Source organism: Phragmites australis, chromosome 16 (assembly GCF_958298935.1).
Source record: "Phragmites australis chromosome 16, lpPhrAust1.1, whole genome shotgun sequence".
In the NCBI taxonomy this organism is placed as follows: domain Eukaryota; kingdom Viridiplantae; phylum Streptophyta; class Magnoliopsida; order Poales; family Poaceae; genus Phragmites; species Phragmites australis.
The window spans coordinates 17995263-18011381 of record NC_084936.1 but is presented as its reverse complement, the minus strand read 5'-3'; the positions used below and the strand labels follow the sequence as shown (position 1 = coordinate 18011381).

Here is a 16119-nt window from a genome sequence, read left to right as displayed (position 1 = left end):
GCAAGCATGAATGCAACAATAGTTTTTTCCCTGTGGTGAACTCTGTAGTTGTTTGCTTTAAATTGGCTTTCAAAAGTCGAGTTAATCCCATTTCCGAAAAAGGTACACGTGGCAAGTTGTTAAAGATTGTGCAGACTCAAGAATGGTGAAATTGCAGTAGCATTTTTCCTGTAACAACTATGCCACAATATTATTCATGCCATATAAAATGCATTACATCTTTCCACAGTCTATCAACACAAGTCAAAAGAATGAAAAAAAATGCGGCCTTGGAGTTCCACTTGAGTGACAGCAGCTTGGGTGAAATCTAAATGGCCAGAATGGAATACGTGAAAGACAGATGCTCTGCAGCAAGACAACAATGTGAAGCTGGCTGTCACAACACCTCCTTACATAAAACAGAGATAGAGTGCGCAGTTCTCACACCAGGTCAATCAAGTATTGATACGCACACCTAGAAAACAATAGCTCATTCCAGTCAGTCACCATCACCATGGACAAATGTCGAGTTAGACTATTACAATGACAACGGAACATCTTTTGACACGGCACATACTGTGCTATGAGACTACAGGCATAGTCAGGAATTCGGTATTCGGCCCACAGTAAGCACATCATCAGTAACTGCAATCACACTGGATTTACATTGTCATGAAGCGCGGAAGCCTAAAGCGGAATCTAACAAGTCGCAGCAGGTATATAGGTTCCTAGTAAATGTCAGCAGAAGTACCCAATTTTCACCTATACTGAGGCTACACAACACTGAATCTCTAACTGTCCGCGCCATGTCCTGTTTGCGCCAGTGGCTGCGGCTGTGCTTGTAGTTGACGTTGCAGCTGGACTTGCGGGGGCTGCTGAGGTTGCATCTGGATTTGCGGGGGCTTCTGAGGTTGCATCTGGATTTGTGGGGGTTTCCGAGGTTGCATCTGCAGTTGTGGGGGTTTCCGAGGTTGCATCTGGAGTTGTGGGGGCTGCGGGGGCTGCTGTGGTTGCAGATGCAGCTGTGTTTGAGGCTGAGTGGGCTTCCCTTGTAAAGGATGCAGCTGCAGCTGAGGTGGGAGGATTTGTTGCGGTTGTGGATGCAGCTGCAATTGAGGTTGCATGGGTTGCTGTGGTTGAGTTTGCGGCTGCAGCTGAGGTTGCGGGGGTTGCTGTGGTTGAGTATGTGGCTGCAGCTGAGGTTGCAGGGGCTGTTGTGGTTGCTGCTGCGGCTCTTGTTCAGGCTCCTTTGGCTTGGGGGCTCCATTATTCATCCTTGCTCGGGCCTCAGCAAACATCCTTTGTTGCTCAGCAACAGCTTCCTCCTCTGTCATCTCTATGCCAGTGAACTTGCCAGCTTTTGGAGAGTCCTGCCAGTGCACAGGTTAGAAGAGGGAATAATATGCATAGCCCTGTGGGTGAGAAGCAGTACAAACCAGAGTATCAAGTTTATGCTGTTCATATGCAGCATAAACCTCATCAATGTACTCTCTGAAGCCAAGATCCTGGGATAGGAAGAACTGTGATAAGCTCAAGAAATTAACATATAAATATTTATTAGTAACATTGACAGCTAGAAGAAGAAAATAATCACTAACAAAGATAATTCACACATCAGTTTACAGTTCTCAATATAAACGATACTACATATAAAAAAGCATACCCCACATGTAGATATCTGAACAGCCCACAAGACATTCAGTTCAAATTTGGTCATGGTCTATCACACAAGACTACATGAACTTCAGTATTTACACTCCAAATAATTTTGTTTACAAAATAAAATGCTCATATGCTCCGTTTCACACTGTCCCTAAGTATATTATTTTCTTAGAGTTTGCAGAATATTTGAAACAGTAGTTAATGTCCTCTATATCAAACAAGCACATATGAAAATAACATTTACACAACTAAAACCAAATGATGAAAAGCAAGAGTTCCCCAGCAACCACAAAACAGCATCAATTGTAGTAAAAGCTAGTGGGAATTTGATTCTTATAATTCAGTTCGACAAATTCTTTCATTCTCCTATCTTTTAAACAATTTCATTTGAGGATGACCTCACCCTGTCCTTGTGTTCACCTCAAACAGAATTTCCTTTGAGAATTCAAAATAATAAAATATGGAAGGAGAAGAGACTAACACTTAGAGCCTTGAGAACATGCTCAGGAGCAATAGTTTTCTTCTCTTCTCGGCTGCACACTTCATTGGATTCAGAAGACAGGAGATTGATGAACTCTGAATGAATGTACATAAAGTTGTTCATAAAAGTAGTTAGACTAGAAGAATTGAAATCCAACTATATGCTTATAACAAACAATCAATATATTATTGTCAAAGACTGAGATGCCCATGACAGATGTGCAAACCAATTCTACAGAAAAAGCTAAGCGGTGGATTCACAATAACATGAATATATATGGTGAGAGCATGGATCATCTGATGAAAACAGGAGAATATGATATGATAAACTTACAAAATCTTAGCACATCCTTCTAAATAAACCTGTTTAATCTTTTATTATTCAAAAGCAGATATCCAGACTCCAAACTGTGCCAGGTGACAGAAACATATTTACACAAATAGACAAATCAAACAGTTCAGCCGTATACTATGTTTTTACAAGGTGCACTGTGGAGTATATTTTGCATGCTGACCCTCTCAATCTTCTTTTTGGAACTACAATCAGAAAGTTCGGGACTCCAAAAGGAAAATATATCCATATTTCATAAAGGGAGGTAATTCATGTCAGGCTGTATTATACAAGACGATAACTTTGTGTAAAAGCAAGCTATTGAAAACATCATTCTTGCATAGTTGAAACACAAGTTGTAGCATATGCTAAGATGATAGCCTTAATATTGTATTATATCATTAGTGTATGTCGTACCTACACAGCATTCAACAAGAAGATCCTGTGCATCTCTAGCCACTCGAACATCAGCAGGAAGCATCTCCTTGATGATCTTAAACATTGTTGCTGAAATGAAAAACAGAAAGTTCAATCAACTCCACAAATAGGGAAGTGAAATGCTTCAATTCAAGGTCTAGGGAAATAGTTTGAATCTCACAACTGTAATTTGGCAGAACATTAGCAACATAGTTGTAACTGCATTTCAAGCTATAGCATTGATTAAAAAGGAAATATATCACTGTTGTACAATGCACATCTGTAGCGAGATTTCTAACCAAAACATATCAAACTACAAAAATAAACCCCTTTATTTATGTTACCACAAACAGCAATACAAATCGTGGACAAACAGGTTATATATACTGTGCTGTTAAAAACAATATAATAATTAAGTTACGTTATGTAATGTGACATTTCCAACCACTGGAGACTTATAATTCACCGACTAGAAACGCCAGAGACGATTTAAACACGGCAACTTAGGCGTTACATGACATACATGAGGATTTTAACAGTAGGACCCAAATCTACTACTAGCAATAGCGAAACATGAATCCCGCTATACGACAAACAAGAAGCCGTAAAACAGTTACGGCAAGAGCTTACACCCCACGATGAAGAGAATAATCTACGAAATTCAATACTTCCCCACAAACCCTAAGACAGCCATCCTACAAACGAATTCGCACAGAACACCTACGCAAATAAAACTTTCTCATTGCATCGCTTCAAAACCTTAGCTTCCGAGCGTAAGAGCTCACAAGAAACATATCACGAATACCAACTTATACGAGACGTAAGAGAACTCACATTTGGGGAGGGAGACGTCATCTTTGGACTTGCCCACGATGTCCATAGGATCCATCTCTAGTCGCAGCACCGAATCCGCGCAAGAGAAGATAGGAGCGAGGGGAATCAGGGCTCCCCACGAGAATTTGGGGATAATTCAACTCGAGCAGTGTGGAATCGGGGAGCTAGAGTTAGGTGTGGGGGGGGGGGGGAGGAGGACGACGAGGGGGCTGGGAGGGGAGAGGAATGGAAAGGGGAAAAAGGTACTATTTTTTGTTGCTGGACCCCCAGGGGCTGCTCGATATTACGAGGATGGACTCAAATTGGAAATCACGTGTGCATTTAGGGGTGGCGACGGGCCGGTCGGGGCCGTAGGTTTTAGGCCCGACAGGGTAGGGTTAGAGAGTTTTTTTATTTTTATATTTTTTTAGTTAAAATTTAAATAAATAGATTACGGGGAAAAATATTTACAGAACTAGACGCCTGCAGCCTTCTGAGAGGGCGGTTAGGGGTCCTAACCACCCCCTAAGAGGGCGGTAGGCCTACCCGCCCCCTCAGAGGGCGGCAAGAGGGGCTAACCGCCCCCCTCAGGGGAGGCCCTGAGGGAGGGCGGTTAGCCCTAGCCGCCCTCTCAGAGGGCGGGTAGGGCAATTTTTTATTATAAAATTAATTTTTTTTCCATTTTATCCTCTAAAAATGTATTATTTTTGTAATTAAAGAAATTAAAAAGGAAGGGGTCTAAGGAAATTAAGAAATTAAATTTGGAGTAGGTTATGTAATAACGGGAGAAAAAAAATAATAATTAGTAGTTGCAGCATTTTACGTGGGTATGGGGTGGGAACGAGGACAAACATAGTATTGAACACATGGTGAAAACATATCAATACACTGTAACCGCGACGATACGATGAGGAAACAAATGTGGCATGTACGGTTCGCACTAAGACCTACTTATTAGTGCGCCGATCCTAATCATAACATGCCTTAGGGAAGGAACGTATGTCGGGTTACATTATGTACTCTCTACTGCTTGCATCTAGGATACTTTCCCTTTCGGAGGGCATCGGGACCTGCCGCCTTAGCACGGTGGGCTCTCTCCCGCTTCCTTTCCCTCTCAGCTTCTCGAGCCTGAGCCACGGTACGATCGTGGGTCGCCTTCCTCATACGCTCTTCTTCCTCCCGCTTGAGGCGAAGCTCCTCTTGCTGTTGTTCGTACTCGCGAAGTGCGTAGGCTTCCCTTCTCCACCTCATGTTCATGTTGACCCACAGCTTCTGTGAGTCATTTTGCTCATCGTCGAGCCACTGAATAAAATCACAGAGCGGTGGAGGGGACTAAGCAAATGGAACAAGATGAGCGGTTAGTAAAAGAGGGTGCGTAATCGGAAGAGATGAGGCGGATATCTGTTACCGTACCGGTCGATAACCAGTTGTTGCATGGCGAGGCTTGTCATACTCGTAGTTGGCACACATGAAGAAGCGCAGTCCATAGGTGTATGAGATGTCTTGCGACTCGCGGAGCTTACAAAGGTCACCACAGAAGCACATTGGTGGTTCGAGACCTTCAGGTATGGTAGTCCCCTAATGTTTCTTTGGTGGGCTCGATGGAGCTGAGGAAGACATTGCCCTTGAGAGATATGAGAAACGAGCGATGCTTCACCGTATGGAGGTTCGGCTATTTATAGTTGGAGGAGGCAGGAGCATTGGATTCGGTCTTGAAGAAAGGAGTGAGGGTATGGGCGTAGCTGCTGGGAGGAGCATCGGATTCCATCTTGAAGAATGGGAAAGTTTTGTCGTTGCCCATGGTCAGAGATTCCACGTTTATTGGTAATCGTGTTGTCATTTACTGATTGGAAAAAGCTGGGTAGTGTTGTCACATCTTGTTTAAAGCCTGCTGCAGGAGGCATGTGTTGTCAAGTCATGGTTAAAGTTTAGTGCTGTGGTCACTTCTTCATTGAACGTGTCTGAATATGAAATGCATTTACGAAATGCTAAGTCGACCATACAAAGTGAACGTGTCTTAATACATAGGAGTACATCACTTGCGCCCCATCGTGGTCTCGATGCCGTTGGTTAACCCTCACGTGACCCCTGGAGTAGGTGAGGGGGTCGGGTGGGCCGACGTTTCTGGTAGGCCTAGTAGGGACCACCGGTGTCGAGGGCTCGTCGTGCGTGGGCTGTGTCCGTAGCGGTGCACTGGAAACCTGGGACCGCTGAAGGATGTCGTAGTCAGGTGTGTCCCCGAAGAAGTCCCGGACGATGTCGTATGCGGTGTCGGGGCCAGCCTCATCCTCCTGACTAGGGTAGGAGGACTGTGAAGGCTCGGCAGGCGTCCATGTGTACTGGCTGGAGGGGCCTGTGAACAAATAATCACGTTAGATACAAACAATATGGTTTTGAAAGTAGTAAAAAATGTATCATTGTACCTGCATGGTACGACGGTGCAGCAGAAGAAGGCCACGCTGACATGCCGTAGTACGTTGCCGGGGGGTAGGGCATGGGGCCGCCGAAGATGGACTGGCCTTGTCACCGAAGTAACCTGAGCACAATTCTAACTTATTCTGCCGAAAGTATTAGAAAGTAGGAAGAAGAGTTCCCGAAGTACCTGAATGTGGACGCACAGGGCTCGATCTGCGAGGCTGCATCGAGACTTGTGCAGACGGACCTAATGAATGTTTAATAACAATAAGTAAAGGATATTGGTCAGTATTATTCAAAAGTATAATTCGTACCATGTTGCTCGGACCCTCCAGGACGTGATAGAAGGGGTCGTGTGGGTGCCGACACTGAAGAACGTCGGTGCACGTCAGACGACCGAGACAACTCGGCGTGTACACCACTCGTCCTGGGAGGCGGCCCTGCTACATTTGTGCTAGATCGGCAGGAGGTGAGCTTCAAGGCGCGCGTCGTCTTGTCGAAAACCCGTCTAATGAAGCTCGCAACATCCGACGCACTTAGGTGATGCCCTTGCCGGACGCGTTCCATGGCAACAGTTGCATCCCTATTTACGTCATAAATGATATCTGTCTGCGGAAATGAACAAAAGTGAACAATTGAAGTATACGGTTATGTTCATTCAATATGGAGTACGGACTTGAAAAAGTTACTTACTGCTAAAGCGGCGTCCTCGTCCCAATGCACCGGGTATTGTCTCCGTTGTCGATGCGACATGGGGCCGGACATCCTCAGGGGTGTACGTGACACGTACCACCGTAGGTACTCCCTGAAGTTCCCCTCGGTGTGGGGACGTGCCTCATCAACGACGTCCTGTAGCGCTTGGGCCCATGTTGCCACGTAAGGGGCCAAGCAGTCCGCCCAGAGGTTGCCAGCTGGCTGGCCTTTCCGCATGTACCTGCATTCATACCACGGCAAATGTAAGTGAAACTGAACTGAAGGTTGCTCAAACTATAACTTTGCAAGTGTACTTGTGGACTTGCAAGGGGATGGTACGGATGGGGACGACCGGGAATGCCTGGTGATGGCCAAACTGCCGCATGACGCGGTGCGGTGAGTACTCTTCGACGTAGATGTCAAAGACAAGGGGTGCCTTGGTGAGCCAGTACTCCTCGTCGCGGGTGCACAAGGGTGACAAACCCAACCCTGCCCGTGTATGCATCGACCGAACGCTGTATGGCTCCCATACCACATTGTTGGGACGTAGCCTGTCGAACTGGGTACGAAAATGCTTGTACGCGCTGCGAGGCTGCTCGTGGGCCCAGTGTGGCTGAGTGACAAACATGAATACAAATATTCAGCGACTAACATAGTACGAATGAAACTGTTAATGTAAAATACGTACCCGTCGATGACACCACAGCGAGGCCATTGTGGGCGCGTCCTCGTCCGTCTCGCCGTACCATTCCTCTGGGTACGGGGAGCGATCCACCACCGGCCTGCCTATGGCGAAATGCTCGTACGACCACAACTGAAGAAGAAGTGGACACCCGGAGAAAGTGGCTAGTGCCTCCTTCTTCGTGCATGTGTCACAGAGCGCCCGATACGTCACTGCAAGAACAGCGGATGCCCAGCTGAACTGCGGTACGTCCTCCGCATCAGCGTTCGCTATCGACCGGGCGTACGGCACAAGTGTCCTCGTAACCAGGTGGCCTTGGCCACTAGTGAACATCACCCATCCAAACAACCAAAGGAGGTAGGCCTCCAAATGTCTGGAGACCGCGTATGCGTTGGCGTGTGGGTGGGTGTACGCCGGCTGCAAAAATGATTGGTGTCAGAAAGGATCATTACGACATACTTTGTTAGTATTCCATAGGTTCCATGTTACCGTACCTGGAACTGTAAGGATCCACTTCTTCGTTGGCCCTCATGCATCGGATAAGAACTCAGGCACGTAGGGGGGTGCGTCCGCCTTTCGCTCCACCGGCCCAAATCGCTGATGCATGTCGTTGATCCAGTCATCCTGTATATCGATGACCCCAACAGCCGCTTCCGCGCAAGGAAGGCCTAAGAGGTAGGACACGTCCTGCAGGGTTGGGGTCATTTCTCCGCACGGTAGGTGGAACGTATGTGTCTCCGACCTCCAACGGTCGACCAGTGCTGCTATCAGCGACCGATCGAAGTAGAAACGACGGGCTGCAACCTCGGGGTTCTCCGTCGATCGGGCCTCAACCAACCGGCAAAGCGGTAGGAGTCCGGCCGCTGCCAACCTATAAGTATTGCAGTACATCAATAATATGTAACAACAGCAGTGATATGACAATTTCGTATCAAATTTTGTTAGTACATGTGGGTCCATCGCTCGTCTACCGTCAGCAGCTCTCCGGGGCCTCGTGGGCGAAACACACCTAGCTCCGTCTGGTGCTCGGCGGATAAGAAGCTGCGATGCTTCTTGTCCACGGCAGGGTCCAAAAGCTCCGGGGTCGAAGGGTGAGCCATCTCTGCATTTGAAAGGCATGTACATTAATACATTGATAAATAAATACAACAACAATATACTTTCAATGCAAATTAACTATATGCGAAATTGACTATATGCGAAATTAGCACATATTAAAATGGTACAAAACTAGCTGAACACACATGAAGCTCACCTAGACAACAGGTGCATCACCGCCTGCAGTTTTGCGACAATATTTGTAAGTGTGACCTATTTCATTGCACTGACTGCATCGCTTGATCCTAGGGCCAGCCTCGGATTCATCCATATCGTTGCAAATCCGACGAGTTTGTCTTCGCCCCGGTGCGTTCTTCATCTTTCCCAAATCAGGAACATATATTCTTGCAGCCCCTGGGTTACTTGTAAAAGTGTCAACAATGCCATAACCATACAGCTCCTGGTTCCATGTGTTCAATACTTGATCTTTCATGAAATATTGTGACACATATTGCCTCGGAAGCATATGGTGCTCCGCGCACGCAGCTATGACGTGTGTACAAGGTTTGTGGAGTAATTGTGGCTTTTGACAACTACATATGCATGTCCCACTCCTTAGCACACACTCTTGAACATGCCGCTCCCGTCTACCCCCCTGCGACCCTTATCCCGACACAGGACACTGAACCTATGCTCTGCAGTGCCCTCTTGATTTGCGCGATGCATGTGGGCCTTCCTATTTGCCTTCTCTATGTACTCACACAACATCCGGCCGTAAAGCATACGATTGTCCTCCATTACAACCTTAGCAGCTGCATACCGATCAATGAAGTACTTGCAGGTCCTATGCAAAATGCATTCTACAATTCCAACTAGTGGTAGGGACCTCATTCCTCGCATGACCCAATTATAAACCTCTGCAAGGTTTGTAGTCATTACTCCATACCTGGCACCACCACTGTCGTACAGCAGAGCCCATTTTTCATTCGGCTCATTGCGTATCCACTGTGAAAAGCTCCTAATAGATGAGCCCGATCTCCTTACAATCTACGGAGTATTGGTTGGGAGATGACCGAGAGCTATTGGTTCCTCACCGTTAGGTGCAGCCTCCGCAGTTTGTTTAAGAGTCAGTTCATCAAGTCTTGCCCATAATGCGTTGAACTTACGTTGCTGGTTCTGACTGCACAACTTCTTGAAGAGCTTCATTAATTCTTTGTTTTTAAACTGTCTGTAGAAGTTCGCACCCATATGGCGCATGCACCACCTGCTTTTGAGATCTGGCCACTGTACTAGTACACCTCGTCGCACGCTACCGTGTTGCATATCCAGCAAAGCCTGCAACAATCCTGCATGTCTATCATGAATGAGACACACATCTGGTCGGTCAAGAACAATTGCATGCTTCACCCGTTCTAGGAACCAATACCAGCTGTCCCCGTTCTCACTCTCCACGAACGCAAACCCTAGTGGCAGGACTTGGTTGTTACTGTCGACCCCTATTGCAGACAAAATCCGCCCTTTGTACTTTCCAGTCAGGAATGTTCCATCTAGGCATATGATGGGTCGGCAATATCTAAATGCTTTGATAGTTGCACCGAATGCAAAGAAAGCACGCTGCAACACTCTTTTTCCGCTGTACTCCACATCAGTAGAGGGGTAATGCTTAATATCATAATAGCTGCCTGGATTTCTTGCACAAATTGTGGCTAATTGACAAGGTAGATTGTGATACGAATCTTCATATGTACCGAACCTCATCTCAATAGCCTTTTGTTTCGCCCTCCATGCCTTCGCATAGTTTATTGTGTACTGGAACCTTTGCTCAATAGCACGGATTATTGATCGTGGCTCATACCTTAGGTTGTCCACAATCTCTCCGTACATAACATTTGCAATGAAAGCAGAAGACAGGTTCCGGTGGGCGAACTCTATTTCCTCAATGTGACAATTATGTTCCTTAACTATTGAGCATTGCCAGTATTCTGCCCATTTCCCTCTAAATGCGTGCACCCGCCAAGGGCACTGAGGAACCAAGCACTTCACATCATACTCTCTTTTACTTGATTTAACAATCTTGAATTGCCTACGAAGAGACAACGACCAGAATTTCACTGCATCAATAACTGCCTCTTTTGTAGGGTACATAGCACCCTGTGACACCTCATTCTCATGGTACTGCCACGGTGTCTGGTCAGCCTCGCTAACCACCAACTTCGAAAATTCTTGATCCCGCCACTCTGCAGGAACTGGAGCATTAGCCTCCTCATCAGACGAATCCCCATCGGCAAGGCCTTCCTCCAACTCTTCAGCCTCCAAATCCATATCTTCAATGATGCTAGGGATGTGCTCCCCTTCATCAGTTACACCCATCGGCTGCAGCTCTGGAACATCACCATCCTCCTCCCTGGACCCTACATTAGCCGCCTCTGACTCATCTTCCACTGCCTCACTTGGTCCTGCTACTGCTTCTGCAGAGTTCACCTCATTTTGATCTTTCAAGTACGCCTCAGCTAATAAAACAAGCGGCAGGCCACGTTCACAGCATATATCTACATACTGCCTCCAAGTTGATGTGGCTTCGATGGGAACAAGCTCACCAATGTATCCCTGACTAGCACGGCTCAGAACAGCTTTCAACTTCAGCTCATATTGCTGCGGATCCAGTTGGAAAAACCGCATGAGCCATTTGCATACATCCACAATAATCCTCTCATTAGCCTTACTAAGTCCCTTCATGACATGACGAAATCCAGAGAGATCTACCCCGTTGGGACCGTACATAATTTCACCCTCACCATAATATATCTGAAAAATTAATTTGTCTGCCATCCCTGGAAACACCCGCAAATATAACCCATGTTAAGACAACAAACTATATTTCTGATTATCGGATAAAATAGTTTTTAAATGGTACCCTTTGTTCGCAAATTATTATCAAATGTTGCCTCATACGTCCACAGGTACAAATAATATACTAAAAACTATATACTACAAATAACATACGAAAAATTATATACTACAAATAACATACTAAAAATAATATACTAAAAATAATATTCTATATTTAACTGCTATCGTACCATTTTCTAACTAAATTTGACAATTTTCTAAACCCTAGGTCATAAATGTCTAAAATCTATGTCATATACTACTACTGAACTAATTAACAAAAATAAAAATGAAAAAAAATTACCTGAACTTTTTCTTCAAATCCACAGCCCAAATGCAGCAGGGCTTCGCCGACCTCTCTTCCTCCCCTCTCCTCTCCTCTCTACTTCCCTCTCTTCTCAAATTTCACTTTTTTCCGAATTTTATGAGTTTTTCCCATTTTTTGGGCTATTTATAGTCGAGAGGGCGCGGGGGGCTGGTGCGGTGCGGCGGGGTGGGCGGTAAGGAGCTCTACCCGCCCCCTCAGGGGGCGGTAAGCACGGGGTTCAGGCGGTTAGCCCCTCTTGCCGCCCTCCGGGGGGGCGGGTAGGCCTACCACCCTCTCAGGGGGCGGTTAGGACCCCTAACCGCCCTCTCAGAGGGCTGCAGCCCCCCTAAGAGGGCTGCGGGCACCTAGTTCTGTAAATATTTTCCCCCGTAATCTATTTATTTAAATTTTAACTAAAAATATATAAAAATAAAAAAACTCTAGGGTTGGGTGCTGAAATCGTCCTGCGGGACCATCGAGCGAGCTGGGTCCAGAGGCTGGGCTGAATCTGGACCTGTGGATACCTTATGGGCTCGTAAACAACTCGACCCTAAAGTCTATTCTTGCCCATGTGTGTTGCCCTCTCTCCAATCCGCTCCTCAGCTCCTCGCGGTCTCTCATCCACCTATGCGTGCCCTCCCTTCCTCTCCGCTTACCCCATGGCCCAAATTTGCAGCGGCACCAATCAATGCAGCGGCTCAGGTCTGCATGTGCCCTGCTTCTAGACACGAATGCCACGAGATGGGATCGGTGACGTGGCGAACGCAGCTGCCACGAGCAGGCAGCGTAGCAATGCAGACGCTAAATGGATGGGGCCATCTGGCCATGGGGCTGACACCTTCACAGTCGCATGGTCGTTCGACACGGCTGCCTCGACGTTAGCCACGCCCAGCAGCATGCTGTTGACACCGTCTACATCAACTGCGGCACTGAAACCGGCGAAAGCCTTGAGGTCGGGGCGCTGGCCGTTGGCAACAGTGTAGCATCGCTTGTGAGCGGTTGTGACCATTTTCACAGGCGGTTCCTTCCTTATGTGAATCGTTTGGGAAAATGTAACTATTTTCACAGGCGGTTCACATAAAGCACCGCCTATGAAAATTTGTTTTCACAAGCGATTTCTTATGTCAACTGCCTGTGAAAATAGCTCCATAAATACTGCATCGCCTCGGGGAGCATTCAGACAGACTCTTCTGTTGTCCAAACAGTAGAGCAGCTCAAGTGGTGGCGGATTTGGAAAATAGGGGGGAAGGTTTTGTTTTTGAATTCCTTGAAGGAGCCAAATAAGGTATGTATATCTCATCCCTAGCTTGTTTTTTTTTAGGTTCAGATTTAGATTTAAAGCTAAATTAGGGTTTAAATGTGATCTAGAGATGCTCATGGTTCTTGCCATTTAGATCATCAAATTAGCTCAAATTTATTAAAATATTGATTTAATTGTATAGATTCACATGATTTCTAGCATTATATTTTAAAAATGTAGCTAGAATTTGATGTTTTTTAGCCTTATGAGGTTTCATCATGAATGGAGATTTTTTTTCTCTAGATCTAGATCTCTAGGAAGAGGGAGAGGGAGAGGGAGAGGGAGAGGGAGAGGCAGAGGGGAGAGGGGAGAGAGAGTAATGAATTCACATTATTTTGAGCCATAAATTTACGTCAATGTAGATTCAATTGTGTAGACATATTATAATCATAACAAGCCGATTTTTTCCTTTTTTATAAAAAATCTTTTTAATTCTGATTTTTAAATTAATTAATTGATGTATCTAATTTTGTGGTTGCAGTTAAAGATGGACAGAGCATGGATGTACGATGCACCAAGACATGAAGAAATATACATCAAAGGACTCTCTGCTTTTATTGAAGCCGCCGAGAAGGACGCTTTAACTAAGAAGACAAAGGAAATATACTGTCCATGTTCTGACTGCTAGAACCAAAAATTGTGGGACAAATCAAGCATAATCAAATGACACTTGATCTTGAGAGGTTTTGTTGAGGATTACAAATGTTGGTCCAATCACGGTGAACAACGTACAAGTGAACCAAACAAGGACATCGCTGCTGATCAAGTAGATGGTGATGATGAGGGAGCAGTCAAAGGCGACACTGATGTTATGATAGATGATGATGCTGATTTTGATTTGGATGATGATGCTGATTTTGATCTGGAGGAAATGCTGCGCCACGCAGAACCGCATGTTTTAAGGGACACGAGAGGTTTAGATAATTTTGAGGCGTTACAGAAGGCATCGAAGGACCTTTTGTATGAGGAACCGAAGGGCTGTGGTAAGGAGTTTATGGTGTTGTATTCGGTGCTTGAACTTCTAAGGTTGAAGGCCAGTAATGGATGGTCCAACAAGAGTTTCTCGGATCTGTTGAGTCTCTTGGCAAACATGCTTTCGTGGCCTAACTCCTTGCCCACCACCACTTATCAGGCGAAGAAGCTTATCTGCCCGTTGTCATTGAATGTGCTTAAAATACACGTGTATTCGAACCACTGTATCCTCTACCGTAAAGAGTACGAAGCCTTGGATAGATGTCCAGTGTGCAATGTGAGTCGATACAAGAGTAATGATGGTTATGAGGACGAAGATGCTTTTGCCAACGCGAAGAAGAAGAAGAGTAATGCTGGTCGTGACGATCCAGACACTTCTTCCAACGTGGAGAAGAAGAGAAGAAGTCATGTGATGGTGATGTGGTACCTACCAGTGATCTTCCGCTTGCAGCGTTTGTACTCGAACCCTAGGGACTCTGAACTGATGCATTGGCATTTCGATAAGCACAAGAAGGATGGAACTAAGCTTCGACAACCCGCTGATGCTAGGCAATGGAGAAAGTTCGATGCCATGTATCTAGAGTTCGCTGAAGAATCAAGGAATGTAAGGTTCGCATTGAGTACCGACGAAATGAATCCTTTCGGTGACATGAGCACCTCACATAGCACTTGGCCAGTGGTCCTGGCCATCTACAACCTTCCTCCATGGCTATGCATGAAGCGGAAGTACCTTATACTATTCATTCTTATCCAAGGACCAAAACAACCTGGCAACGATATAAATGTGTTTCTGGAACCATTGAAGGAAGATATGACAAAATTGTGGATTAAGGGGGTCCGGGTGTGGGATGAGTTCCAACGACAGTACTTCACGCTGAAAGCCATGATTTTTGTTACCATCAATGATTATCCCACCCTTTTTTTCTCTATCGGGACAGGTTAAAGGGAAGTAAGGATGTATAGTGTGCTTGGACGAAACCGCGTCTGTGTACCTTCCGTACTCACAAAAGGTAGTGTACACGCGACGCCTACAATTCTTACTCAGAACTCACAAATACCGCAAGATGAAGAAACATTTTGACAACACGGTTGAGGAAGATACTGGCCCGAAACCTCGCAGCGGGGCACTAGTGTTTCAAATGGTCAGTAGCATCAAGGTTGTTTTCAGGAAGCCGCCGAAGGGTAAAAAGAGGAAGAAAAGTGAGACACCAACCAGCACACTATGGAAGAAGATGCTGATTTTCTTTAAGTATTTGCCCTACTGGAAGGACCTGGACGTCCGTCACAGCATCGATGTCATGCACGTTGAGAAGAATGTGTGTGATAGCATCCTTGGCCTCTTACTGGATATACCGGGCAAGACAAAAGATGGAATCAAGTCATGTAAGGACTTGGTGCATTTTGAAATCAGGCCAGAGCTACACCCTGAAGACAGACCAAATGGGAAACATTATCTTCCCCGTCTAGCTACTCTCTGACACCTGAGGAGAAAAAGGCTTTGTGCAAGTGCTTACGTGGGGTGAGAGTCCCGGCTGGTTACTCATCCAACATTAAGAACTTAGTCTCGATGAAAGATTTGAAGCTAATCGGCATGAAGTTTCATGATTGTCATGTGATGATGACGCAGATGCTCCCTATTGCAATCAGGGGTATCAAGCCAAGATACATAAAGGTGGTCATCACACGGTTGTGTCACTTCTTCAACACAATTGCTCAGAAGGTGATCGATGCTGAAAAACTGGGTGCTCTACATAGTTACTTGGTAGAGACTCTATGCCAACTTGAGATGTGCTTCCCTCCATCCTTTTTCGATATCATGGTACACCTCTTGGTTCACATCGTGAATGAGATAATTACACTGGGTCCTGTATTCTTGCATCAGATGTTTGCGTTTGAGCGATACATGGGCATTCTCAAGTGCTATGTACGGAATCGTGCTCACCCAGAGGGTTCCATGATCGAGGGCTACAGTACCGAGGAAGTCGTTGAGTGTTGCATCGATTACATAAAAGATTCTAATCCGATTGGTGTACTTGTATCTTGACATGAGGGGAGGTTATCTGGGAGAGGGACCAAAGGAAAGAAAAGATTCATCGATCATGATTACAAAGCAGTGGAAGAAGCACATTTCACCATCTTGC

The 16119-nt window shown here is 45.8% G+C and overlaps 1 protein-coding gene across 2 annotated transcripts; it reads right to left on the bottom strand.

Moving 5' to 3' along the window:
• Window positions 1-366: 366 nt before the first annotated feature.
• On the bottom strand, window positions 367-3891 carry LOC133896168 (protein Dr1 homolog). 2 transcript variants are annotated; one of them, XM_062336719.1, is made up of 5 exons: window positions 3704-3891; window positions 2870-2959; window positions 2123-2217; window positions 1416-1499; window positions 367-1349 (listed from the first exon to the last, which is right to left on the bottom strand). In XM_062336719.1, exons 1-5 carry the CDS (start codon window positions 3756-3758, stop codon window positions 771-773), a joined length of 903 nt encoding a protein of 300 aa, XP_062192703.1. In that variant the 5' UTR covers window positions 3759-3891; the 3' UTR covers window positions 367-770. The 2 variants fall into 2 exon arrangements, with proteins under 2 accessions (XP_062192703.1, XP_062192704.1); XM_062336720.1 differs by having other exon boundaries at window positions 1416-1484.
• Window positions 3892-16119: the final 12228 nt, after the last annotated feature.

Excerpts from the sequence above, each read along its gene's own strand:
- LOC133896168 (XM_062336719.1), bottom strand. The coding sequence starts at position 3,758 with ATGGATCCTATGGACATCGTGGGCAAGTCCAAAGATGACGTCTCCCTC. Across the intron at positions 2,960-3,703 it reads TGACGTCTCCCTCCCCAAAT|CAACAATGTTTAAGATCATC; the intron begins GTGAGTTCTCTT and ends TTTTCATTTCAG. Across the intron at positions 2,218-2,869 it reads TCTTGTTGAATGCTGTGTAG|AGTTCATCAATCTCCTGTCT; the intron begins GTACGACATACA and ends ACATTCATTCAG.